Source organism: Carcharodon carcharias, chromosome 8 (genome assembly GCF_017639515.1).
Source record: "Carcharodon carcharias isolate sCarCar2 chromosome 8, sCarCar2.pri, whole genome shotgun sequence".
Taxonomy (NCBI): domain Eukaryota; kingdom Metazoa; phylum Chordata; class Chondrichthyes; order Lamniformes; family Lamnidae; genus Carcharodon; species Carcharodon carcharias.
In genome coordinates this window covers 68580230-68608045 of record NC_054474.1, presented here as the reverse complement: position 1 = coordinate 68608045, position 27816 = coordinate 68580230, and the positions used below count along the sequence as shown (strand labels likewise).

The 27816-nt window shown below is 37.9% G+C and overlaps 1 protein-coding gene across 2 annotated transcripts in view; it reads left to right on the top strand.

The window, feature by feature from the left end:
* Positions 1-27816, top strand: part of LOC121280862 (matrin-3-like) — a 67487-nt gene that overhangs the window by 29722 nt on the left and 9949 nt on the right. For both annotated transcript variants that reach the window (XM_041193161.1, XM_041193162.1), the window contains 11 exons: positions 5179-5240; positions 5619-5657; positions 7480-7595; positions 11701-11774; positions 13280-13417; positions 14275-14406; positions 18405-18545; positions 21908-22039; positions 22601-22653; positions 23842-24262; positions 25766-26102. In XM_041193161.1, coding sequence (XP_041049095.1) covers positions 5179-5240; positions 5619-5657; positions 7480-7595; positions 11701-11774; positions 13280-13417; positions 14275-14406; positions 18405-18545; positions 21908-22039; positions 22601-22653; positions 23842-24262; positions 25766-26102 — 1645 coding nt within the window. The remainder of the gene's footprint in view (positions 1-5178; positions 5241-5618; positions 5658-7479; positions 7596-11700; positions 11775-13279; positions 13418-14274; positions 14407-18404; positions 18546-21907; positions 22040-22600; positions 22654-23841; positions 24263-25765; positions 26103-27816) is intronic.

Below are 27816 nucleotides of genomic sequence, written 5' to 3'. Positions count from 1 at the left end.
GACATTCACCCATCCACTGCTTTTGGTCACCTTCAGAAAGTTCATTCAGATTCGTCAGGCATTACCTAACTTCTTTAAATCCATTCAGGCTATCTCTTGATCAGTTGTTCACTCACCCTATCCCTAATTATAGTCTCTCGGAATTTCCTGACAACGGATGTTAGACCAGCTGCTCAGTAATTCCCTGGTTTCCCCCTCTCACTTTTCATGTGCAGTTTTCCAACCTAGAGGAACAGTCCTCAAATCAAGAGAGCTTCGGAAGATTATAGGTAGGGCAATGTTCTCATCTACTTCCTTTGAAACTCTGGGATAAAAATGAAACTGCTTGTGGATTTGTCACTCTTTAGTGGCATTATTTTCATCATTATATGTGTTATTTTGATTATGTTAACTTAGATGAGTCCCTGTCCCTAATTCAATATTAGTTCGTTTGGGATTTCTGGCATGCTAACCTCTTCACTGTAAGAGCTGACACAAAAAAAGTAAACAATATGTCTGTAATTTCCTTATTTTCATTGGCAATATCACCATTGTCAGTTTTTAAAGGGCTCACTCTGCACCGGACCACTCTTTCTCTAAATGTGATTGTAAAAATATTTTGTGTTGATTTTGAGATCCCTTGCAAGTTTCTTTTCGTATTTTTTTTTAAAAAATCTTACTACAGTAGCTGTTTTGCGCCTTTTGCTGTTTTTTATTTTTCCCAATCTGCTGGATATGTGCTGTTTTTAGCATTTTTGTATGTTTTTTCTTTTTGGTTTATGTTGTTTTTTTCCCCTCTTTATTTGTCCCTGGCTGTCTTGTCCAGCAAATAGAGCCCCTTAGGGGTATCAAATGGTTCTGTATCACTTTACATTCACTTTAAATTCTTTTTAAATCACCACCACAACCATTGCCATCTCTCTCCCTCTCTCTCTCTCCACCCCCCAATCCCCCAGCACAACCCGCCTGACCTTGCTGAAGGGTCATGAGGACTCGAATCATCAACTCTTTTCTTCTCCGCCGATGCTGCCAGACCTGCTGAGTTTTTCCAGGTAATTCTGTTTTTGTTCCGCCTGACCTTCTGTTGTTTTACCCATTAACAGATTTGCACAATTTACTCTGGACATTTTCCGTCTCTTCCCATTGGAGTCAGCTTTAATCTAGAATATTAGTATCTTTCACATTTCTCCCTTTCAAACACTATGTTGAATTGGATCATGTTATGATTGCTGTTAACTAAATATTGGCATATCGTTAGGCTGTTGACTGTATCTGGCTCATTACTTACTAGTAAATCTAATACACATAACCCCCTGGTGGCTTTAGGACATATTGCTGCAGCGAACTATCCCGGACACATTCAAGAAATTTACTGCCTTTCTGACGTGCTAGTTTACCTACCCCAATCCATATTAAAATTAAAATCCCTGATTAAAACTTCTTCCTTTGCTGCATAATTGTTCGATCTCTGCAGTTGTATGATCTATCACTTCACAGCTGCTACCAAGGGACTTGCACAGAACTTCAACTACAGTCTTAGATTCTTTTTCGCTTCTTAATTCTACCCATATTAAGTTTCAACTGTCTACATATTATACCCTTGCAAATGATTGGAAGTTATTTCATCCTTAATCACTCAGGCTTAATCCTTAATCACTCCCCCTTCTACCAGTTTTTCTCTGTCTTTACTGTAGAGCTTATAGCCTAGCTTATATAGTTCCCAGTCGTCGTCATTTTTCAGCCATGTCTCAGTCATGGCTACCTTGTTATGCTCTCCAAGTTGAATTTGAATCTGCAGTTCATTCAATTTGTTCTTTATAACCTTAGTGGTTGTATAAAGTATGTTTATTTGGGCCATATTGCCTAACTTGTGCTTCTGCTCTCCTGCTTAATTCACACATTCCTTATTTGTTTCTCCTGGTTTAATGATTTCATATATGCGGGGAGGTGGTATACTGGTATTGTCACTGGACTAGTATTCCACAGACCCAGAGTAATGCTCTGGGCACACGGGTTCGAATCCCACTGCGGCAGGTGGTGAAATTTGAATTCAATAAAAATCTGAAATTAAAAGTCTAATGATGACCACAAAACTATTGCAGATTGTCATAAAAACCCATCTGGTTCACAAATGCCCTTTAGGGATGGAAATCTGCTGTTCTGTTTGGCCTAGATGTGACTCCAGACCCACAGCAATGTGGAGCAAGGGCAATTAGGGATGGGCAATAAATACTGGCCTAGCCAGCGACACCCATATCCCATGAACGAATAATTTAAAAATGTTAGTTTTCCCTTTACCTGAAGTGCCTAAAGCACAATTTCTGACTCTTACCTTATTTCCTTCTCTAGTTTGCCCTTCAGTAAATGCCCCATGAAATGGGAGCCCCTCTTTTCCCACACCACTCTTCCAGCCACATGTTCACCTCCCTAAACTGTTTATCCCCATGCCAATAACTTAGAGATTGTAACACTTGCGGTCCTGCTCTTTAATTTTATCTCCTAGTTCCTGGTGCTCTTCAAGCAGGACCTCTTGCCTACTCTTTCCTATGGGTGTTGTTCCCAACATGGATCACAATGACTGGATCCTTCCCCGCTCCCCCTCCAATACCCTTTCAGCTAGTTTGACTCCTGGCACTGACTGGAGAGACATGAGGACAGTTGCACATGCGCATTCAACCTGCACTGTGCAAGTAAACACAGCCTTTGAGATATCTCTCACCCTAGCATCAGAAAGGCAACATACTATGTGGAACTCATGATCCTGCTTACAAAAAATGCTGTCTGTCCCCTATGACTACCATTTTAGGCTCCCCTTCGCCTTCTGCTTTTGGGCAGCCTCCTGGTCCACATTTTGGCTGTCCTTCAGAAAGTCTTGATCCTATTCAAGTGAGAATAAGGATAAATTGTAGAACTGAATTTGTACTTATAGAAATCATTGTTCTCATACCTCATATACCTGAATGACAAAAAAGCTCCAGTGTGTAGTGCTAAAATTCAGCCTAATGTGTAAATTGTCAGAATCGCAGTGCTAGTTATAAATTATTTTGGCATGCTACTATTTGTTTGTGAAAGTTGTCAAATAAAGAAACTTGTTAAGTTATTAGCATATTGTCTTACCTGGAAGTTGCATGATTGAGGAAGAATTGTAATGGCATTATCAAACTCATTTTTTGAAAGAAATTTGAACTCTGCCGACAAAATACCTATCAACCATTCATTCCGCTTAATTCTTTTTCTGACTTGGTATACGTGGAGCTTTTTTTGAAAAAAAATTACTGCTTGGCTTACGTTGCCTCTATTGGGGTTCAAAGAATTAAAGGAGTACAGAGCAAGCCTCAATATGCAATATTGTTGCACTAGAAATAATATGCCATAAATTTCTTGAAGGCACTGTCTGTGTGACCTCATCCCCTTCGTGCCCTATCCCCCGCCTCTTCCAAGTTTTGTATTGCATTTTTATATTTACATTTCTGCAAAAAGCAAAGTATGAGGATGATAATCAATGGTAATTAATGAAATTCTGTTATATATTTGCTTTTAATTTTTAGATCCACAGATGATTATGAACATTATTGCAAAATACTTTAAACTTGTTCATTTTCATTTAATATGGTTGGGCAGAATTTGTGTTTCCTTACCACCCATGATCAGTGTGTTTTGCATGTCCCAATTTAAGTAATTCCAAAAGCAAGCTTTTTGTGAATTTAAAAATCAGGAAGGTTATTCATTATTACACACTTGCCCTGGAAATTTAAAACGCAACATCTCACTCATTCAACTCACACACACTATCAGTCACACAAAGAGTAGATAAAGATGAGGGAAGTACAATACAGTTACAATGTATGATTGCCTTAGTCTCTCTTTTGTGATAGGTCTGTAGTTTCTTAGATGAGTTGATGCTTTAGTTGAACTGAAGGTCTTCTACAGCAGAGGATTTTCAGTAAGCTGTGAAGCCTCTTCTAGTCAATTTTCCAGGAACTTGGTTCTCAGGCGAACTTGATGTTGGAACAGGTATGGGAGATTCCTCTCCCACCTTCAAGGTATGGTTGTTTATTACCTGGGTTGTTTAATTGACGTGTAACTGGTTCGATGGCTGTCTGATGGATTTTGTTATAGAACAGCTTGCTGTTTTAAAAGTGACAACAAATATGGCTGTCTGATCATGTGACCTGTTACAAGTCCACAATGTTGTTTCCTGGGTGGCCAGATTGATTATATTATCCTGCATGATGGTTTTCACACCATGAGAGTTCGAGGTAGCTTGTGCCTTTCTATCTGAATGACCCATTCAATTTGAAACTAACCTTTTGAATTAGCTTTGGGAAAAGGATTTTGAGTCAACATCAGTCTGGAAAGTTCCTTTTGTTTCCTCTTGAGATGGGAGGGTTTCAATCGACAAGAGAAGTCAGGTAATCCTTGGGTGGCGATCATTTTGTAGCCTATTGTGTTTTAAAAATATAAATATTGACTGAAAGTCCATTATATACTGGAACATGACATGGTTTTGAAAGAGGTTGACTAACAAGTTAATTTCTCTTGGTTCGTGAAGTGAGTTAAGGAAATGGAATCCTTTTGTGATTTCCTCCTTCATGCTACATATCTTCAAGATCATTTTTCATGGAATGTGGAATTGTGGAATGTGATCTCCAAAACATTGGTAAAAATCTTGTGCTCCCACATCATTTAAAACAGAATTTGTTTTATTTATTCACCATAAAACAGTGAGCTTAATAGAATTGTTGATTTGCCAAAGCACATGTAAAATTCATGAAATCAGATGCAATCAGAGTAGAATCTGATTTGTTTGGTAAATGTCTATCTTCTTCTGATTGGCAAGCGACAATGAAAGTGGCCTGCAATTACCTTTTATAAAACTGTAGGAAACTGAATTCTGGAGGTCATGACATTTCCTGTAACTTATCAATGAAATGATTGGTCTTTCTTTATTGACGATATGTAGAGAATATTTAAGCTGAGGAATATGGCTCAAGATGAATTTACCTTTCTACTAATAGTGAAATATAATGCAAATACTTTTTTGGAAATCCATGCTTCTGTTGTTTTACTTTATTATCATACAGTACTACTAGCTCTGGGAAGTCACCAAGCTTGTAAATTATTACTTCATGTTGGTATTACAAATTGGATTTTTAATTTCTATTAGTTTGTTTCTTAATGTTCTTTTTTCCTTTATAGGATTGGAATCAGCACAAAAATAGTACAACACACCGACGGCTTTGTGACCTCCTTGTGGAAATGTATGGAGATTTTTGTTTGCTAATGATGTTGTACAGTATACTTTTACTAACTTAAGTGCATTAATCAGCCACATTATTGTAGCATTGCCTGGTTAGTTAAATTATATCAGTTATATCTGGTTGTTTCTAGAAATATAAAATAAGAATTTGTAGGAAAAAGTTAGTTGTAAGCATTTCACATGATGCTTTGAGACTTTATCCTATGGCCATGATCTATTCTGCACCTGATTGGCTCTTCAAAGATGTAAAATTGAGATCCATGTGATATATACTTAACAGCTTTGAAGTATCAGCTGTTCATTCTGATAAAATTGTTAATGATTACTGTAAATTAAATGATGGGGGCTTTGTAGTGATTTATAATGCCTTCATTTCTAGATATCCGGAATGGAACCCAGATGCCTTTCCACCCCAAATGTAAGTGTTCACTTCACCCGTACGCAAGTGTTCAAATATTTGTTTTAGTCCAGTTTTTATACTGGACCCTAGGTACAGCAGCATCATTAGCCTGATTTTACATTTTGATCCCTTGCACATCCTGTAATTACTGCTAGATAAATTACACTGGACCAATGTCCAAGGAATCTACAATGTTGCTTTTCTGTCCATCATTTTCAGGGTCCATTGCTGAGGAAAAGCCGCATAGTGTTTTGTTGATGACAGAAAAGTGTAGCTTTTATTTCTTGTAGTGTAAACTAAAAACTGTTTTCTTGAAGGTACTAGGGGAAAGGTGCTTTCAACCTGTTATAGGTCCTGTATCCCTGTAAGAGGTTAATCATTGTGAGCCTTCATCAATCTTTAAGGTATAGCCGAATAAATTAATGCACTATAGTTGGCCTCAAGGATATCTATTTCTATATAGTGTTGCAAGAATTTCACATGAAGTAATTAAGGCTCAGACTTATCAAGGTGTGCTGTCAATACAAAGTGTGACAGTTGGGATGACTTTTCATGCACCTTTGGTGGTGGCACTTTTTCTGCGTATTAGAAACTGACTGTTTGATGTTCCATGATTCAAGTGGATTGTGAAACATAAGTGTTTCATTATCTGCATTCCGTAGGTACAGCAGCATCATTAGCCTGATTTTACATTTTGATCCCTTGCACATCCTATAATTACTGCTAGATAAATTACACTGGACCAATGTCCAAGGAATCTACAATGTTGCTTTTCTGTCCATCATTTTCAGGGTCTATTGCTGATTAAAAGCCCCATAGTGTTTTGTTTGTGACAGTCAAGTGTAGCCTTTTATTTCTTGAAGTGTAAACTAAATATGTTTGAGTCTCCCATCGAGTAACATTTATAGAAACAATAAAATTCATCACAGTTGAATGATTTGAAGCACGTATCAGTGAACAAATGTTTTGTTTTGCATTAAGATCCTAAACTCCTTAGGAGGTGAAAACTCAAGTGAAAATCAAGCTTACTAAGGAAAATAAAGCTCCTTTTGCGCATGCATTCTTGGCTTCATAGGTTATAATATGTGGAAGGTCCTTTCAGAAATGACATGTAAACCACCATCTTAAGCTATTTTTCTGATCTGACGTGACTAACATTCGTTATGACCAGTTATTTTTGTACAATTTGGAGGCTGAATGAATGAGAATGTTAGATTATTTCCAACAATATGGTCTTTTAACAGCAGTAGCTACAAGTAAGTTTTTTTGTACAATCTATTAAATTTTGTACAGATTGGATTACTGATACAGTTTATGATGTAATGTATTTTCTGTGTAATTGATGCTCATGGACATTTAAATTTGGAAGTGCACTTTAACAATCAACGCTTGAGAGTCCTTCATGAAACTGCTGTTAATTCTGTTTATAAAATTTTTGAGGAGTAGCTTTCTCTCAAAGCTTGGACAAGACCCTGTATTTCCAAAATTTTATTGAACTTAATAATTCTTGTTTAATATCTTGCTGCCTGGAATCAGTAAGCTGCTAATGCTCTTTTTTCCGCATAAGAGGAAGAACTGTAAAAACAACAGAATTATTTTATGGTACCTTCTCAACCATTTTTTTGAACCACTGCCATCACTCTAGCACATTGTTTCAATGTAACCAATTAAAAACCCCAGACATTATATTGCATATAAGCAACAGATATACAGACACTTTTTGATTTAACTAATTATTTTACATTAGAATTAATGCTTATGAAACCAGTTAATCTTTCATAATTTCTGATTTGTGTGTATGTGTGTGAGCTTTGCTTTTAAGTTTTTTCATTTCTTCCAGGGCCGATCCGCTGGTTTTACAGTCAACAAACCTGGCACCAGGTATTCTGGGTCCCCCACCATCTGGATCCTTCCTTGCATCCAACAGAGGCATGGGAGGAATGGAACCCCATGGGGGTAATGATCATCAACTGTATTATTATATTTTAAAGTTGCAGGGGAGAATGTAATTTTCAGCATTGTGCTCAATGCTGAAAGCTAGTGTATTTTGTTGTCTACAAGCAGTTCGTCTTGGGCTTGAATCTTTGTTTAAATGACAAAACTTATGATGGAATTAAATAATGCACCAGATTTAAGCTTCTATCAGCAAACTTGAATGTAGCTATTGCAAAAAGTAGTTTTGAAGTGTAGTTCCAACCTCTTAAAACATCCACGTTTAAAAAGTTATATCAGACAAAAAGTGATAACCATCATACTTTTTACATTACAGTTAATTGCACAGTTGCTGGTTATAGTATCATAAGTGCTCCATTTATTTTGCACAGAAATAGCTGTGTTTACTCATGTTCTCACCTTATTAAGGTGCACTAAATATAATAAAAAGAACCTCTCACAATCGTTAATTAAGTATATTCTTTTAGAAAATTAACTTTTTATTTTCATCCCATTGATATTTTATGGCTGATATAATTTTAACCTAAAGGCTATGTCCATTGCTGAAAACGTAAGGCATTGAAAGTGACTGTGATTTACTGCTATGGATGCAAAACAGGTCTGGGTAGCATTGCAAAGATTCTGCAACGTCTTCTACAGGAAATCTTTTAGATGGTTCATAATTTATTGCACAGAATAGGTCTTGCATAAGCCAAGACTAAATTAATTCTGTTAGCTGAGGAAACTATTGATCAGTTATTTTATTTCACTTATTTTTTGCCTACCTACGGAAGTGATAAAAGACTTTCTGGCAAATGTTTAGGTTAATAATAATGTTGGCCTAGACTGTGGCAGCTCCTCAATATTATTTGTGCAATGATATATTGCCATTGCCATGCTATATCAGCCATTATGTATAGTGGACAAATTGTTTTTTGCGTGACTGCCTCGCAGTAAGCAGTGGGACTGAATAAGTAAACAGTATGTTAAATGCTGTTAGGATTACTTATTTTCATTAAAATCTTGCTTTAAGCATTCAGATTTAAAATGTGTTGAAGCAAATATAAAGTTCAACTAGCAAACCATTGATACAACACACTGGTATTGCAATAATAATTGGACAGAAAATAAATGTTGAATGCTGTCCAATATATTAGGAATTCACAAAAACAGAAAGTAAAGAAAATGAAATTAAGGGTAAATCTGCATATAACAAATCTTCATGACTGTCTCAAGCATATTTGAGAGGGGAATGTGTCAGGGCATTAATACTGCCACTTCCTGAACAGAGGAGGGTGATCTTTGGATAATCCTATCCTTTCACACCCTTACACAGCAAAGACATGAGGCATAATGTAAACAAGCCAAGAAGGAGACATTGAAAAATTAGAGATGAAAGGAAAAAAAATGAAGTTGAAAACCACCAAATTCTGTCTGAATCTAAAACTGAAATAAGTAACTGATTGCTGACCAACTGATCTGGAAAGCATTTTACAAATGGAACCATAAAGTAATGCATTGAAGGAGGCCATTCGGCTCACTGATCTCGAACCAGCTCCTTCAAAGAGCAGTTCAATTAATCCCACTCCCTTGCACTTTTCCCATATCCCTGCAGTTTTCTCTTAAATTCTCTTTTGAAGCCTATCATTACATTTCTACCCACCACCCTATTGGCTGGTGCATCCCAAATCCTAACCTCCTTGTATAAAAAAGTTTGTCACCTCTTGTTATTTTGCCAATTACTGTATACCTCTGTCCTTTAGTTATCAAGCCCTCAAATAATGGAGACATTTTCTCTTTATTTATCTAAACCTTCAAGATTTTAAACACCTCTATGTAACTTAGCCTTAACATTCTCTGGTCCAGTTATTATTACAATACCAGTGTGTTGGATCAATGGTTTGCTATTTGTACTTAATGTATGCTTACCCACCTAACTATAATCCTTCTTCACTGGAGCCACTCCAGTAAATCTCTGCTATATACCTATATAAAGGCTTCATGTCTATAGTCCATATCTTTAGGACTTTTTCCTCATTAAAGCAGAGAACATTAAATTCAGAATCTGCTAAAGCTAATAGGTTATAGACACCCACATCACCTGAGGAGCTTGGTGACAAAGATTGTACCTCCAAGCTGCACACAACTATTCCACACAAACGCAAAAGGGAGCTCAAGGGTCTGGTTTAATTTTAATGACTATTGCAGGTTTAGTCTCTCGAGAACCAGGACCCAGATTACTCAGATCTAAGACACATGGAAGAACTCTGACATAACTAAGACGAGGTTGAGTTGCATGAACATAGATGAGCGAGTTGTAATTTGAAGACTGCAACATTGTCATAATGTTGCTAGTTAAGATATTACTTGCAGAAGCAGGGAAACAGCAACACATATACACTCCCTCTCTTTCTTTCATATTCTACATCACATAATGCATCAACCTCTGTGCCTGTTCAGTCTAGCTGACGGGGAAAACAATCTCCAGTTATAACCCAACCTCAGACTTAAGTGACAAGTAGCAAAGATGCCATACTGGACATTGTAGATGCATCTGCCAGCTAGTTGACAGTAGCTTGTTCACTAGCTTCCATCCAGATATGACCTATTGGGTATCTCAAAGCATAGCTACCCATTGATTTTTCCCTGCAGAACAAATTTTGGAGCCTCCTGAAAGGGGTCAAAGCAGGCCCACTGCATAAGAAGCTTAACTTGCAGGAATGCTTGAGATGTGCATAATTTCTTAACAAGCACTGTGGGTTAATTTTGTTCACAAGGCAATAATCCAGGCTTCTGGTAGAATTGTTGAATGATCCTCGCCCTCTTGGCTATGTTTTGAGTTGTTCCCTTAGAGACTTGCAACAAAAGATTATAAAACATAGGATTTAGGTTGTTAGTCTAGAACAATAATCTCGGCTCAGATTCAGGCCTGAGTGGTTTTTAATATACATTGACTAATAATAATATTGGTTTTATGTAGCTATTCTGCAGTTTTATATTGAATGGAAGCAATTAATACCCGTTTATTTTTCTACAAAGTCTCGATAAAGTTGATCAGACTTGGCATAAATCATTATTTGCCTTTGAGTTTTCCTCCACATTTATTCTCTAGCTAAAATGTTAAAGTGAAAGTATGATGAGGATACTTTGACCAGTTTAAAACATTTTAAGATATTCTAACAGGAACCATGTCAAGACAATACTGGAAAGTTTTAAGAAGCAGCCAACTGGTGATGTTATAAATATGGTTAATATTAGCTAAATAAGCTTCTAAGACCCATTTCATGTAAAAAGGCAATGTATTTCAGAGCAAAGGTAAATTAAGCCAAATGACTTAAGTAGCTGCCCCCCTCTTTTCCCACCAGGGACTGATTGAACAGTATTGGTTAGCTTCAGTTGACATGAAAGCTTATATTTAGATCAGAGAAGTCCCATAGAGATTATTTCAAATTAGCAGGGTGCACTTGTAATACAGCACACTGTTACTTAACCAGATCTCAATGCCTAAGACCTTCATTAAACATCTATCTGTGCTGCAACCTTCCTGTTACTCAGCAGCGTGGGTAACTGATAAGGTTACCCTCAACAGATGAAATAGAGGGAGAACTTTATAATTCATTGGGGGGCTCCTTAACAGAAAACCTGTCCCTGCCCGGTGACGTTGGGGGAAGTGGTTGGTACAGACAGTGCAATCCTTATTTCGATCCAAAAAGCCAAGCTTACCACAGGGGAATACCCTGTGAATCAGGCAGGAGGTAATATGCAGCACAGTGTGGCTATCCCAGTTTGATAGCAACAGGCTCATAGTGCTTCTTTATGCATGTTTATGTAGCCACTTTTGTTGAATCTTTTTATGAGCTGCTTCCTTTCACATCGGTTAGAATGTGTTTCGGCCCCTTGATAAGCTAGTACCTCTGTGGTCAACTTTATGTAACAGTTCAATGCTATGACATAATTGATCTAATTTGTTTTGGTTGTCTATAATTTTCAGCTAAGCTGTTGACATTGTGCCACAATGTTTAATTTAAAAAATTATTTGGGAAGTGAAAATAAAAAGACAAAAGGAACGCAAAGACGTAAATATGAAATCTTTTGGCAGTAACGTTGCTTAATTCTTTCTCTCTTTTAGCATCCAGTCGCAAAGGTGCTATGGATAACAAGCAAGGGAACAATGTTCAGAGGCTAAAGAAGCCACCCAGAATGGTTAGTATTTCATACTCCTGTAAGATTCTTGTATGAAAGTTACTCATTGCCATGAATAAAATCTAATTTTGAAGAAGCTAGCTAATCATTTGATGAGAGATCAAAAAATGGCTGTACTTTCAGTACCTTTAGCTGATCTGCATAGTGAGGTGGGGGATGGGGGCCACTGCAGTGGTGCTGGTTATGATCAACACACTAAGTTGTGACTGAATATCTGTAGTTATCCATGTGGTAAGCATCTGACCTTGAAATATATTTGTGGTTGAAATGCTGAGCATATGACTGGGGTGAAGAAAGAGCAAATGGTGAGTCACTGAGCTACTCCCCTGTACCTAATTGTACATATACATAGAACAGGGTTGATAGAGACCTGACTCAGCCTTCTCGTGTTCTATCTCCACAAAATTGTGTGCAGTATGAGCAAACTCAGAATGGTGGGGTAGCAGTTAGTAACTGTTCACAAAATAAGTTGTGTGTACATCAAAGAATACTCCTTTGCTTAGCATCATCATTTTACAGTGATCACTCTTCCATACTTTGTGAAATAGGTGGAAATTATGACTAGACTTAAAAGGGCAAATGTCTGTTTTGTACAAGTTAATCTCTATGTATAATCAAGTACTATACTTGATGCTCAGCTTGTTGGTATATTTATGGGTGAGATTTTTCCAATTTGAATGCCCATTAAGATCAAAGTTTTATTTGTTTAAGGATTCTATTATTTTAAGTATCATCTCTGAACTACACCAGAAAACCATTAGATTATACCAGTTTCCCTTTAATTGATAAATTATAAATGAAAATGTATGCTCAGAAGGTTTTAGAGAAGGAAATAAAAATATGCCAAGGATTTGTTTTATTTTTCAAGAGGGGTGGATTTTTAACTTTCATTTCCACAAACTTTTGGACATCAACAAAGTGAGAGATTTTGCAGAGGAATCCTGCATTAAATGTCCTCCTATCGCATTAAACAGATCTAAATTTTAAGATCTATGTCTGGAAACTAGGAGTGAATTCAGACTGCTGAATTAAGCTTTTAGTTCAATCTTGTATTCAAAGAGTGCAAAATGCAGAAAATGTTGGCACAGTTAGGATGTTCTGTCCATTATAGTTAAAAGTCTATGTCTGTGATGTGACAGAATGCAGCTTTTACTGTAATATTAGCCAGGAAGCACTATGTGCCTGAGCAGTACGTTGCACATGGAAAATACTGTGTGGTTTAAACATACATCGCATTAGGAAGCATGATGTAACCTGAACAGTGAATTGCATTTGTCGTGTGGATTTGTGTGCGTGATGGGGAGGAATAATTGTCACTGCTTGACCATGCTTGGTAATACAGTGTACCAAGGGAGTTCTACGTTGACTGAGCGCACCATTACAATCAGAGACCATTGCTTGACCTAGTCAGTGCTTTAATTTTGGAACAGTGTATAAACTTAAGCTTGAATATATTGTAACATTAATAAATGCCTTTTGCTGCTAATCCTTTTCTACTATCTTAGAATGTGAACGAAGAACCTGGGCGAGTAGTTCACATTAGTGAGTTGCAGCGAGGTAAATGTATGAATCGTGACCTGATCAAGCTGGCTGAACCTTTTGGGAAGGTTACAAACTACTTGTTGATAAAGTCAAAGGGTGAGGTAAGCATAAGCCATGGCTAGACAGTCAATCCTTTCTTTGCATTGTGTTGAATCCTGTGGAAATTTAACAATCATTCCAGGTTCCTGTTTTTGTTATAAATTTGTGTCATGAGAGCAGAAAGGACAGAATCCATTTAAGAAATTTGATAGTTATGATACAAGAACGTAAAATGCTCGTGAAGAGAAAAGGCTGGTCACCTCATTGAAGCTCAGCCTTCCAGTACTCCAGTTTACCTAACCAATCACGTAAACTGTCTTTGACTCGGCCTTAGCTGTAATCCCTTCCTGTTGTTCTAATAGCCAGCCTAACCTTGATTTATTGTTTTGCTTTCACCTTATCTAAACTATTTAATGCTTTGCAAATCGTAGAGAAGCCTTTTGTTAATTTTCTTTCTAGAAATTTAGTTGAATCTCGCCTCCTAATGCAGTCCCATTACATTTGGCATCATTGTTTTTTTCTGCCCCTTGACCAATATATGTATCTCCCTTTTGAAGTGTGAAAACTAAAATTATGCAGTGCTTAAAAGTGTGCATCACTAATGAACTTCTGTAAACTTTTCTGTACTGTTCTGATGGGTATGCCAGCATTCTTTTTATTTAAACAATTGTTTCCCTACATTGTTTCAACATTAGAGCTGATGGTCTGCAGTCAGCCTCATACCATTGAAAGTCTCCCTGTGCTAATTCCATTCCTTCAGTGTGTATTGGTGTTTGTCTTCCCCCTGGCCCTCCTCCCACTGTACAACCCTTTGCTTGCCATTAGGTTTGAATATCAATATTTGAAGCTGGTCGTACAAAAAAATTACAGGTGATTGTGAAAATCTATTGGCATTCAACATTTTTATTTTTAATTATAGGGATTTGTGGAATTGGCTTATCCTGAAGCGGCTCAAGCCATGGTCAAGTTTTACCAGATGAAACCTACCTTTGTTGATGGCAATGTCATCAGAGCAGAACATTCTCAGAAATACAAAAAGTTGACTATAAAGGTATTTTCTTCATAATGGGATGTAAGGGAGCTAATAGCTTCATCCATATTTATATAGGTTTGCTTTCCTATAAGTACAGTTACATTAGCTTCAGAGCCCCAGATAATAAATAGGAATCTGCTCAATTGTCGTAGGTCTAATTTAAATAAGCAGGACTTATACTCCCCAATAACATTTTGGACCTAGTTTAGTTGGTTTATAAGGTTATTTTCATGTCTGGTCTGAAAATTAATTGGCGACATTTTTTTCTTGCCTTCATGCATATCATGTACAGCCTCACTATCTTCCAGAATTACGCAATTGCAATATCAAGGCATTGATCCAGATTCTGGAAGTTGTCTCGTGATTACAATATACTTTTCATTAATTGATCCTAATAGTTGAAAATGTATACTGACTTTGTATTGCTGCAAAATACTTACCTCGAGTTAGCAGGTTTGGGCAGACTGTATACAGTTTGAGTTTGCATAATGTTATAATCCTCAAAATATTATACTGGTGGTAATTCCCATCTGTGCTTGTTTTGTCTTGTACACATTGGAGTTTGGGTATTGTTACAATTCATTTAATGTTATGCAGATTTGTGGCCCAGGTTAACAGAAGATTAGATAATGTTATACTGTTTTTGCAAATACACAAATCCCTAAAAATAGCAATGCAGGTTAATAAGGAATTCAAAAAGTGCTTGGATTTATTTCTAAAGAGAATTAAAAAGTGGAGAAGTTATGCTAGACTTATATTGAACCATGGTTAGACCACACTTGATTGGCATGGTTCTGGTTGGCATATTAGAAACATTACGTAGAGGCATTGGAATAGGTGCTAGAAAGAGTTACAAGCATGATACCAGAATCATAAATTATACTGTGGCTAATTAATAATCTTGTTGTAAAAGAATCTTTAGGGTTGAGTGACCATAATATTATAGAATTTTGCACTATATTTGAAAGTGGGGTAGTTCAATCTGAAGTCAGGATGTTAAATTTGAACAAGGGAAATTACAAAGGTGTGAGGGACAAATTGTCTGAGGTGGATTGGGAAAATACATTAAAAGGTATGATGGTACATAGGGAATGGATAGTCTTTAAAGAATTATTACATCGTTTACAGCAACTATATATTCCTTCAAGGCACAAAAACTCAAAAAAGTCAGTCAACTGTGACTAACAAAGTAAGTTACAGATTGTATAAGATTAAAAGAAAAGGCCTATAAAGTTCCCAGAAATAGTAGTAAACCTGAGGGTTGGGAGGATTTTAGAATACAGCAAAGGAGGACCAAGAAACTGATAAAGGGAGAATAGAATATGAATGTAAACCAGCAAAAAACATAAAAACAGACTTAAAAGCTTCTATAGGTATGTAAAAAGGAAATGTTTGGCTAAGACAAATGTGGGCCCATTTCAGGCAGAGTCAAGAGAATTTATATTGGGGAATAGAGAAATGGCTGAGAAGTAAAATGGTCACTTTGTATCTGTCTTCACTGAGGAAGATAGAAGAAATCTCCCAGAATTAGAGATGCAAGGGACTAGGAAGAATGAGGAATTGAACGAAATTAGTGTTAGAAGGCTGTACAGGAGAAATTAATGGGACTGAAAGTTGAAAAGTCACAGCCTGTTTATTCTATATCTCAGAGTGTTGAAAGTGGTAGCAATAGAGATAGTGGATGCATTGGTGATCATCTTCCAAAATTCTATAGATTCTGGAAGGTTCCTGCAGATTGGAAGTTAGCAATTATCACCTCACTATTTAAGAAGGGAGGGAAGGACAAAATGGGCAACGACTGGCCTGTTAACCTTATATCAGTAGGGAAATGCTAGAATCTATTATAGAAGATAAGTGGACACTTGGATAATAATAATCTGATTGAGAATAGCCAACATGGATTTATGAGTGGGAAATCATGTTTGATGACCCTGTTGGAGTTTTTTGAGCATGTTACTTAAGAGAATTGATAAAAAGGGGAGTCAGTGGACGTATACTTGGATTTTCAGATGGCTTTTGATAAAGTCCCCCACAGCAGGTTGGTTAGCAAAATTAAAGCACATGGGATAGGAGGTAATATATTGGCATGGATTAAGGATTGGCTAATTGGCAGAAACAGAGACGAGGAATAAACAGGCTGTGACTTTTGGAGTACCGCAACGATCCAGTACTTAGGGCCCCAGCTGTTCGATGATTTGGATGCAGAGACCAAATGTAATATTTCCAAGTTCACGGGTGACACAAAGCTAGTTGGGAATGTGTGTTATGAGGAAGATACAAAGCAGCTTCAAGAGGATTTGGATAGACTTGGCGAGTGGTCAGCGACATAGCAGATGGAATATAATGTGGAAAAATGTGAGGTGGGAGGAACAGGTGTGCAGAGTATTCCTTAAATGGTAAGTGATTAGAAAGTGTAGCTGTACAAAGGCACCCGGGTGTCCTCATCAATAAGTCACTGAAAGCTAACATGCAGGTGCAGCAAGGCAATTAGGAAGGTTGATGGTATGTTAGCCCTTATTGCAAGAGGATATGAGTACAGGAGTAGTGAAGCTTGGCCTAAATAGCCAAGTGGTTATGGTACTGGGTTTGTAACCCCAAGATCAAGAGTTCAAATCTCACAATGGCAAACTGTGAAACATGTAACTTCATCTGAAACAGATGGAAACAGGTTTGTACTCGAAAGAGTATCAAGAGTTCAAATCTCACAATAGCAAACTATGAAACAATGTAACTTCATCTGAATAAACAGATGGAAACGGGTTTGTACTCGAAAGAGTGACGTTGGGAGTTCCACCCGACACCATCCCACCTCTTTTGGCTTGGCCTAAATAGCCAAGTGGTTATGGTACTGGGTTTGTAACCCCAAGATCAAAAGTTCAAATCTCACAATGGCAAACTATGAAACAATGTAACTTCATCTGAAACAGATGGAAACAGGTTTACTCAAAAGAGTATCAAGAGTTCAAATCTCACAATGGCAAACCATGAAACAATGTAACTTCATCTGAAACAGATGGAAACGGGTTTGTACTCGAAAGAGTTACAGGAGTAGTGAAGCTTGGCCTAAATAGCCAAGAGGTTATGGTACTGGGATTGTAACCCCAAGATCAAGAGTTCAAATCTCACAGTGGCAAACTATGAAACAATGTAACTTCATCTGAATAGGAACAGATGGAAATGTGTTTGTACTCGAAAGAGTTACAGGAGTAGTGAAGTCTTGCTTCAATTGTATAGAATCTTGGTTAGACCACACTTGGAGTAATGTGTGCAGTTTTGGTCCCTGTAGCTTAGGAAGGGTATTATTGCCTTGGTGTCCTGCCTTAAAGCAATTAACGCTCATTAGAGCGTAATATGGAATTAGGGCTGTTGGAGTTGCTGGGGATGTGTTCCTCGCCGATTCTTCGGTCGAGCCCCCACCATCCTGAAAATTCAGGCCCATGACTTAAGAGCAGAACTTCTTAAATGGTCCATGGAAGTGTGCAATAACAATCTCCTTGGAATTTTTGAACAAATTTTACCTTAAAAAAAGCAATCATAAATCATAGATGCAATTAGGTTCAGTTGACATTTCAAGTCAAATTGAGATGAATTAAAAACTCAGAAGAAAATGGTCAGAGAAGCCAATGAAGTGACCCCCTGAAATGACAAACAATTGATGTTCTGCAATTCTGCCTGCCATATTTCTTTTCTGATCATAACCCATTGCAACAGCAGTTCACAATGTTGCACTAAATTGAGATCCCAAAATTCAAGGGAGCCAGCAAAATGATTGAGAACTTTGTCTAACTTTTGTAGCTAGTCTTTCTCTGGCTAGACACCTCTGATAATGACCCTTAAAAAACTTGATTATTCCTGTGTCCATCAGTTGGGCTCAAAATCGAATCATCATCTCATTTCCGGTATTGGTAAGATAGTGAGATGATTTTTTATGTGAAGAATACTTGATAAGTAACAACAGTTAAGGTGCTATGGATTATGCAGTTTAAGTAATGTATTTTTCACTCTTTTATGTTTAGGGCAAAGAAAGTGAAGAGCGTAGCCGAGTGGTCCACATCAGCAACTTACCTTCTGTTGGCTACACTGATTCAGAAATTGTATGTCTTGGTATTCCCTTTGGAAAAGTGACCAACTATCTACTGATGAGAGTTAAAAATCAGGTACTTTGGGATTAAAAATGTTAGCAGTAATGTGAAATATTATATGACTGAGTAATAAATAAATTAAATTAATGGGACCCTATATTACTGTACTGCTTTTGAGAGATGGCCTTGGTTTTAAATAATAACCTCCAAATAAATACTGGGGGTGTGACTAGTTGGCATTTCAATAGTTGCAAGATTTTAATTAATATTGTGCTGTATGTTCCAAATGTTACAGGACTCATCTTGTTCATTTTCGGGCCATCTGTAAAGAGTTATTGTGTTGCAAGCTCCTTGATTTTGCTTCCTCATCACCTGTTAACATTTGACAGTTGTAATTTATTTGGATCATTCGAATTGAATTGGCATAACTCGGGATTTGTTTGGTATTTCAGGATCTAAGACAGAGCAGGTATTTACAGGGAGGAGAAACGTCCATTGTTTGACAGGATTCTAACTTTTGGATAATAGAATTCCGCCCTTTTAATTTTTTTTTCTGACCTATGCTTCCCCAACACTGGGAGGGGGGAGCCTCAGAAATCCCAGAAAATCTCTGCTAACAATAAAGCTGAGAGCAGGCCCAGGGTTGCTGCCACTCAGCTTCGCACCAGTCTGGGCCTTCACTCATCCCACTGGGAGGGCGCTGGCTGTTTGGTAGAGCTGCTGGCTGTTTGGCAGAGCTGCTGGGTTTGGCAGGTTGGGGAGGCAGGGGATCAGTAGAGCCCGAGTCTTTGTTGGGTTCAGGGGGAGGTGAATGGGGAGGGAGCAGCGGAGCCTGAGTTTCTGTGGGGCTGCAGAGGTGGAAGGAGAGCATTGGAACCCAAGTCTCTGTGGGGTTTGGGAAGAAGGGCTGCTGTGAGTGTGTGGTGGGAAAGTGTTGAGTTTTGGGTTGAGGAGATGCTGAGTGAATCAATGAAGTGGGTGGGGGGTGAAGGGGGTTGGGAAGAGGAGCTGTCAAGTGAATGAGTGTGGGGGTGTAGGGGGTTTGAGAAGAGGGGCATGTGTGGGTGGGAAGAGGGGCTGAGCACAATATGTGTCTGGAGGGTGGGGGCGGCAGTGGGGCTTCACTGAGTCTTCTGTTACCATGGTATATGGAGAGCTTGACTGAAATCTACAGGAGCCCCTAAAAATATTTTTACAAAGTACTTTAATAACTCAGATTTTTATATTTATATGATGCATGTTGATATGTAAAATGCAAACTTTAATAATTATATGCTGAATGATGCGGTGCTGCTTTATTGCTGTTTTATTTTTGTTGGCATCTGGAATCACATTAATTTTCAAGTTTTTTCTTTTATATATATATACTTTCATGGGATGTGGGCTTCACTGGTAAGGCCAGCATTGGTTGCCTATCCAAATTCCCCTTGAGAAACTTGGTGGTTAGTTAAAATGGGGTCACATTGGAAAAGGGTTTATGAAGCACTGCTGTCCATAGTCCTTTGCTTCACTTGCATGTACTTAACCTAGCAAGGTCAGTTCTGTTGTTAGAATGGACTTGATCCTGTATTATATGCACTAACTGCATTGAATGCTGAAATAATGAGGTCACTTTCGTGATTTTATACAATTGCATTAGACTACTGTTCTGGCAGTAGTAGACGATGAACAAAGGGAAAACCACTTGAAGTGTGATAATTCTATCTAGTTGAAGTGGACTAGGAGCATTTGTATTTCACTACAGATCATGAAAAATACTATAATTACATGATCCCTTGTCACAGAATATTTTCAGGCATTGATGCCTTTGGCCACTAATTTTCAGACTTTTTCACCTTTGATAGCCCTCCTCCCCATTTGGTGCTGAATGCAATTTGCTGCCATCTAAGCAGCAAACTTTTTTTTTCATTCTTGGGATATGAGTGATGCTGGCAAGGCCGGCATTTACCGTCATTGTTGCCTTTGAAAGTGGTGGTGGCCTCCTTCTTGAACTGTTGCAGTCCATTTCAGTCCATTCCACAATGCTGTTAGGCAGTGATTATGACTCAGTCATAAAAAAGAAATGGTTAAATGTATCAAAATCAGGATAGGGATACAATTTGGAGGGGGCATTGAAAGTGATCGTGATATCATGCACCAGCACTGTAAGTGGGAGGTACTCTATCCAACCCTGCCTCTCTCCCTCCCCAGCTTTTACACTCATCTGCACTGCTGTTGCAACATGACAGAAAATAGCTTCACTGCTCCCAGTTTTGAATTTGGAATGAATTATTGCCAACAGGGGTATATGTAAATATTGACATCACAAACATAGTAGAAAATGGAGATGCGGGGGAGTAAAAGTATGTATGTAGTTTGGTAAAAATAGATTCAGTGATCTATGAAGAGTACCTATATTGATGAAGTATGACATCAGAGCAAAAGTGGGAGCAATAGGAATAGCAGAAGTAGAAACTAAGAAGGCAGAGTAACCACAGGCAAATTTTTTAGACCTTCAACTGAAAGATTGGATAGGCTGGAGTTGTTTTCCTTGGAGCAGCGAGGTTTGAGAGGGGATCTGATAAAGGTGTATAAGATTATGAGGGACATAGAGTGAATGGGAAGGCGCTTTTCCCATTAGTAGAGGGGTCAATAACCAAGGGGCATAGATTTAAGCTAAGAGAAAGAAGACTAAGAGGGGAGTTGAGAAATTATTTCACCCAGAGCGTGGTGGGAGTCTGGAACTCGTGTCTGAGAGGTGGTTGAGTCAGAAACTCTTGTAACATCTAAGAAGTATTTAGATATTCACTTGCATTGCCGTAGCCTCCAGGGCTATGGGCCAAGCGCTGGAAAATGGGATTAGTGTTGTCAGATCTTTGTTGACTGGCGTGGACATGTTGGGCTGAATGGCCTCCTGTGCTGTAAATGTCTGAGTCAGGGCATTTTAGGAGGTGGATGATCAAAGAAACATGAAAACATAAGTATTTTAAACGAGGTGAGAATTTTTTTTCCTCGGCACATTATAAAGGGATATTAGGGATGATGCTTCGTTAGATTTAAGAAGTGATTGTTCACAAATGATTGTTATTAAATATTTGAATCTTTTCTAAGGATCATTGTATCATTAAATGCATAGAATTAAAGTTAAAGTCAAAAATAGTTACAGAAGTGCATGTCCTTAAAGGATTCAAATGAAGGTCAGTTTAATATGAAGACTATGAACTAACACAGTGGGAGAGAGGAATGCTTGCTACCCAACGATACATTTTCTTGGAAAGATGGTATTAATGGTATTTCTCTGGTAAGATAGATGGCCATTCCTAATTATAAGTGAATTTCTTTCAAAGACTGTTTATATGGCTGCCCACAGTAAGTAACCTATATCTGCTGTGGCGCTGAACCACTGAGTATTTCAAGTTTTAGTTACATTTCCTAATGATCCTTTGTTTCAACTACAGGTTTTCCTGGAAATGGAAACACACGAAATAGCAATGGCCATGATTGAAAAGTTCAAGAAAATACCTCTAATGTTTCATGGCAGAGAGCTGAAAGTTTATTTGTCTCAAAAATACAAAAACCTAGTATTGAGGGTAAGTCATGTGGTTAATGTTAAATTGTAATTATAAGGATTGAGACCAGTGAGTAGTTGGATATGGTTGAAATTTTTGACATCGAGATTAGCAAAATCAGACTGTTTTTGCTGACAAACAAACATGCTCTTTCAATTTGCATTGCCACTGTGGCATCATTTACCTCAACCAAAACACGATACTGCTGCCTGAGCAGAACCAGCACTGTTCCAGTAAGCAGCATTGCTGAGTAGCTGGGCAGCGCTGACTGGTAATTTAAATAACTAAATGCTTGTAGGTAGATATTCACAGCGTGTACCAGAACAAGTGGACTGCACATGCACATTGACCTCCTCATATTTTGTATCACAAACATGGAACTTACTGCTGGGTTTGATGTATAATAGAATGATGATAGCATACTTGGTCATACTTTTAACAAGCAAGTTATTTAAACTGTCTAGCATGAAAGCCCCTTCATCTAAATAAAAGAGTCATTATTGTACTTTTAAGAATTCCCTGCCTACTTCAAGAATTAACTCAGGTGGCAATAGGGGGATTGAAATTTATTTCTTCTTTCAGAAACAAGGCAAAGGAGTTGATGAACTGTTAAGAAACAGAGAGCGGGAAAACCGGTAAGCTCTGGGCTTAAAAGTGTAAAGATGAAGCCTATTCTATTAATCTATGTTGGTTAAATTTTAACAGTAACCCTAAAATTATTCAAACTTGTTTGAAGGGCAGTTAAGTAAATGTGATCAAGCTACATTTTAAATAACTTCTGATCATTTGGTTATTAATTATTTAGAAATATAAACAGTTATCTTTACAAATAACCACACTAAGATTTTTGCACTTTAAAATAAAAGCAGAATACTGCGGATGTTGGAAATCTTTAGCTCTGAAGAAGGGTTGTACGGACTCAAAACGTTAACTCTGTTTCTCCCTCCACAGATGCTGCCAGACCTGTTTTTCTAGCATTTCCTGTTTTTATTTAAGATTTTTGCAAATGGCTATTTGGATTATGAAGATTGTTTGACACTCCGGCATTAGAAATTAAGCAGAGAAAACAAAGGGCAGCATTGCTTTACATGTCTCTGCTGCTAATTTCATGGCATCTTTGGGTGAAGCCTTGTGGGTTAGGTGACAGCCATCATAAATGGATTGCAGCGTGTGGAAAGGAGAGAAAAATTTAAAGACCTTAAAAAATATGTACATTCTCTCCATTCATGCACCAATTCTTTGCAGGCTAAATAACGGATGTATTTCTAACCTTAGAGCAGTGTTCTCTCCCGGAGTATTAGGACATACATTTACATGTCACCTGATCTTCAGAGTTTCTATGTGTGGTTGCTAATTAGCTCATAATTATGGACAACTTAGTAACTTTGAATTATCATTTTATGCTGCATCCTTATGACAGGAGCAGAAAGTGAATGTAATCACCCGAGAGTAGATTCAAACCCTGTTGCTGAGTAATGAGTATTTTTTGTTTGGTATTTAACTATTTTCCTAATGCCACGGGTGATCATTAACTGAAAAGATGAGTGACCTGCTGCCATGCCTCTGCCAGTGTCACCAGCTTATAGGGAATGCATGAAAACCAATTCTCTGTCAGATTTCATTAATTTCCCAGATGCTTAGCATCTGTTCTTTTAATATCAGCTAAAATCAGGAGCTTGTAATCCGAGTAATCACTGCCACATGTCAACAGTATTGCATAGTGTGTTGAAATTCTGGCCTTTTTCTTTAAGAAAACGCTAATGGTGGTACTTTTTGTAATATCCGATACTTAAATTCATATTTTTGCGAATGTTTGATTTAAGGAAAAGAGGTCGTTCTCACAGCCCTCCTTCAAAAAGAGCACGATCACCCAGCAATAAGAGAAAGGCTCAAGATAAATCCAAGAATTCTAAGGAAACAGACAATGAAAGTACACAGATGGGTTCTCCTTCAATGGAGGAGAACAAAAATCCCAAGCAGGTGGAAGGAGAGAATATTGCAAAAATAAAGTCACAGGGTAGCCCCTCCTCAGACACTGAAAACTATGAGGAAGGTGGAGAAGACTTACTGTTGACGTATGATGAATCAATGAAGGCCAAGTCTGAACCTGGTGACAGAGAGGATGATATGGAGATGGAATTAGAACCAGATATGGAAGTTGGGCACTTCAACGAATGTGAAACTAAAGAGGAGTCTGATGATGGAGAACTGGGTTCTCAAATTTCAACACAATTATCTGAGAAGGTAAGCATTAAGCTCAAAGGTTTGATTGAGACTTGCACATAGTTCATTTAAATATTCTGACAATTTAAAGTCTTAAACTCTATGATTTAGATTACAGTACAAGGTTAAACTGGTTTGTGGATTCATGCCTCCCTACCCATCCTGTTTTTATTTGGCTGTTATCAATGCTTTTGAATTCTTACATTTCAGTCATTTTTCAGTCTGGATTCAGTTCAGATCGTATTTGTAATATAGTGATAATAGGTAAGGATATATGCCATATTCTATATTAGAAACAAAACAAAGATTCAAGAAGATCCCCTCCAGTGCCAGAAAGCCATCATTCTCTTTGGTTCTTCTGTTCTTGCATCACTAGATGGGACAGTTCTCATGTTTCTGTCTGCTTCCAAGGTTTTTTTCTCTCAATTTAGGAAAACTACATGTGCCCAGCCTTCTGAGGGCTCCTTTCATTGAAAAATCTCTCCTTATGGTTCTTCCAACATGTGTGCTGGGAGTCTTGATGGCTTCTTATAGTGAGTTGACTATATTATAGCATATGGTTAGCAGCAAGCAAGACAGAATATCCATAGGGAAGCAGTCCCACAGCTACCAGGCTGAAACTGCATTATCCATCCCTTTGTATTGGACCATTGTGGCATTGTCTTTTCACATCAATTTCTCTTTAGCTCTGAAGAAGAGTCTTACGGACTCGAAACATTAACTCTGTTTCTCTCTCCAAAGATGCTGCCAGACCTGCTGAGTTTTCCCAGCATTTGTTGTTTTTAATTTCAGATTTCCAGCATTCGCAGTATTTTGGTTTTATAGAAAATTTGGAGTCCAGTTTAGCACACAGGAACTCTCAAAGAAAATAATATTTGTACAGGTGCATCACTTGAGCCACATTGGTTTGTATAGCTAAACAAAAGACATGAACGTCCTCCAGATTTCTTCAGTGTTGGTGAAAAAGTCATTCATTTGGCCGTTAATCCAATGCTGCTTGATGACCTTTCTAGTTTTGAGTGATGAGCGTAAAAGTTTCTGACTTATTCTTGGATCATTTCATTACTTGTTGGTGCTGTCTTTAGCACAATTTAGCAGAAGCTGCCTCAAAGCTGGCATTGGTCCAGGTGGATTTCAATAGTAAGTCTGAATGACCTTTTGTATGGTCTTCACCCTCTGTAGGAACATCCCTTCTTTCCCTGCCTATTTTCTCTGAAACTCTTTTTGAGTCCTTGCCTCACTGTATGAATTTGGTTTTTTGCTTATTTGCATGCTTTCAGAATGGCTGAAATTTAATTCCAAAATAAAATTATATGCGGTGATGGTCTGGAGACAGCTGTATCTCTACAGGGCTCCTTTGGATCATCAAAATCAAAAAGAACATTGCCCCATTATTCTGTTACCTTAGCCAAAAATGACATTGGAGTGGCCAAATATCTTACAAGTGAACTTGTTTGTACAGTGAAGTTGTTGAACCACATTGTGAACCTATGACATTTTATTTGTAATTTGTTTCCACTTTAGAGATCAGAAGGCATACGGTGTCCAGAATATATGGATGAAATTTTTGCCCTCGATGAGGTTGATGATCCGCATGGTATCTCGGCTCAGAAAATAAATAAAATCTGCCCAGACAAAATGGATGCTGATGTCAGCAAAGGTGAACAAGATGCTGAAAGACAAAGTTATGATCTAAGAAACAGTATGGATGAAAACACTGAAGTTGATATAAAAACAAGCGAAGAAGCAAAGGGAAACAGTTCCACAACATTCGGAGAACCATCAAGTGAACAGATCCAGGCTCTCTCTCCTCTTCCAGATGAATACAAGCTTGGGCCGTATAAACCCAACAATCCTGTAGGTAAGTTTTTTTTAATATTCATGGGATGTGTCACTGGTAAGGCCAACATTCATTGCTCATCCTTTGACGCCCTTGAAGGTGGTGGTGAACCACCTTGAATACAACTGAGCGGTTAACTAAGCCATTTCAGAGGGCAGTTAAGAGTCAACCACATTGTTGTAGGTTATGGAGTCACATTTAGGCCCGAGCCCTTAGGGGTGGCAGGCTTTCTTCCCAAAATGATGTTAATGAACCAAATTTTTCTACGAAAATCCAATTACTGCTGTTGGCCTTTTATTCTGGATTTTTTATTTAATTAATTGAATTTAATTTCCCAGCTGCTGTGGTGGGATTTGGACTAATTTCTGGGGATCACTAGTTAGTATCCTTAACATTAATTCCTTCCTTAATTTTTTTACTTGTTCTCCATGCAACGACTGATTCTTTAAGTGCTTTTCAACAGGTACTAACAGGCATTTGGTAGTTCCACTAAGAGCTAACGCTTCATGGTTTAGCCTACATAATAAAGGAGGCTTTCAGTCTATACAAGCATACTTTCTAGCAGGATCAGTAATAACTAATCACTTGATAAACCTTCCCCTTCCCTAACCCCAACCTTCAGGAGCTAGTTGTAACAACTTCTTTCCCTGGCGGAGATCAGCTAATTCAAACCTAGGACTTTATGCTTTGTATGGTGGAAAGCTGCTGGCAGCTTCAAAATGTTGATAATGTGATGCCGTGCTAAGTGCTACTCTCTGTTTCCTTATTATTACTTCTGGGTCATGATTTGCTTCAAGCCCCCAAAGAAAAAAACTGCCAGAGTTGGCCATGCTTGATTAGTCTACCTCCCAAATGGATCCAAGTTTGTTTAAAGCAATTTGAAAGAAAACAACTGTTGAGTAATTTTGGGTCCATTTCTCATACTGTTAAACCCTTTGATAGATTTTCTTTGCCTTAGTGCCAGGTGGTAAGTGTCCTGAAAATCCAGATCACTCGTACATCGCAATAGAAAAACTGAGAAAGAACTAGGGAAGTTAAGGATGATATTAAATGAAAAGAAGAGGCTTATAATGTTGCGAAGAATAGTAGTAAATCTGAGGATTGGGGGTTTTAGAAACCAGCAAAGGGCAATCAAAAAGGGAAAAAATAGAATGAGAGTAAACTAGCCAGGAATATAAAACTGATTGAAAGAGTTTTTAAATTATATAAGAGAAAGTAGCTAAAGTAAACATAGGTCAGAGACAGGAAAATAATCATGGGAATGAGAAGTGGCAGAGAATTGAACAAATACTTTGTGTGTCTCTTCAAAATAGAAGGCAAATTATATACCAGAAATAGAGGGTAATGAGGATGAACAAGAATATTAGAGAAACTGGAGGGACTAAAAATTGACATCTGCAGAACCACTGGCCTACATCCTAGGGTTCTAAAAGAGGTAACTGCAAAGATAGTGAATCAGCGATGAGAAATTTCCACTGTCCTGTGGATTTCTGACAGTGACATCTCGCAAATCTGCCATTTTAAATGTGTGTGATGTTTTTCTGGGCTAGTCCAAGGTAGGGGGTTTAAAAAAATTGTACCTCTGTTGCCAGTCAGTGAGGCAGGGACTGATGCAGAGCTATAATTGGAGGAGCAGCAAGTGCAGGAGAGACAGAATCTGTGAGTAGCTGTTCCTTCAATCACAGATTGCGTCTGTCCCCTGCTCCTCCAGAGACGGAATCTGAGATTGAAACAG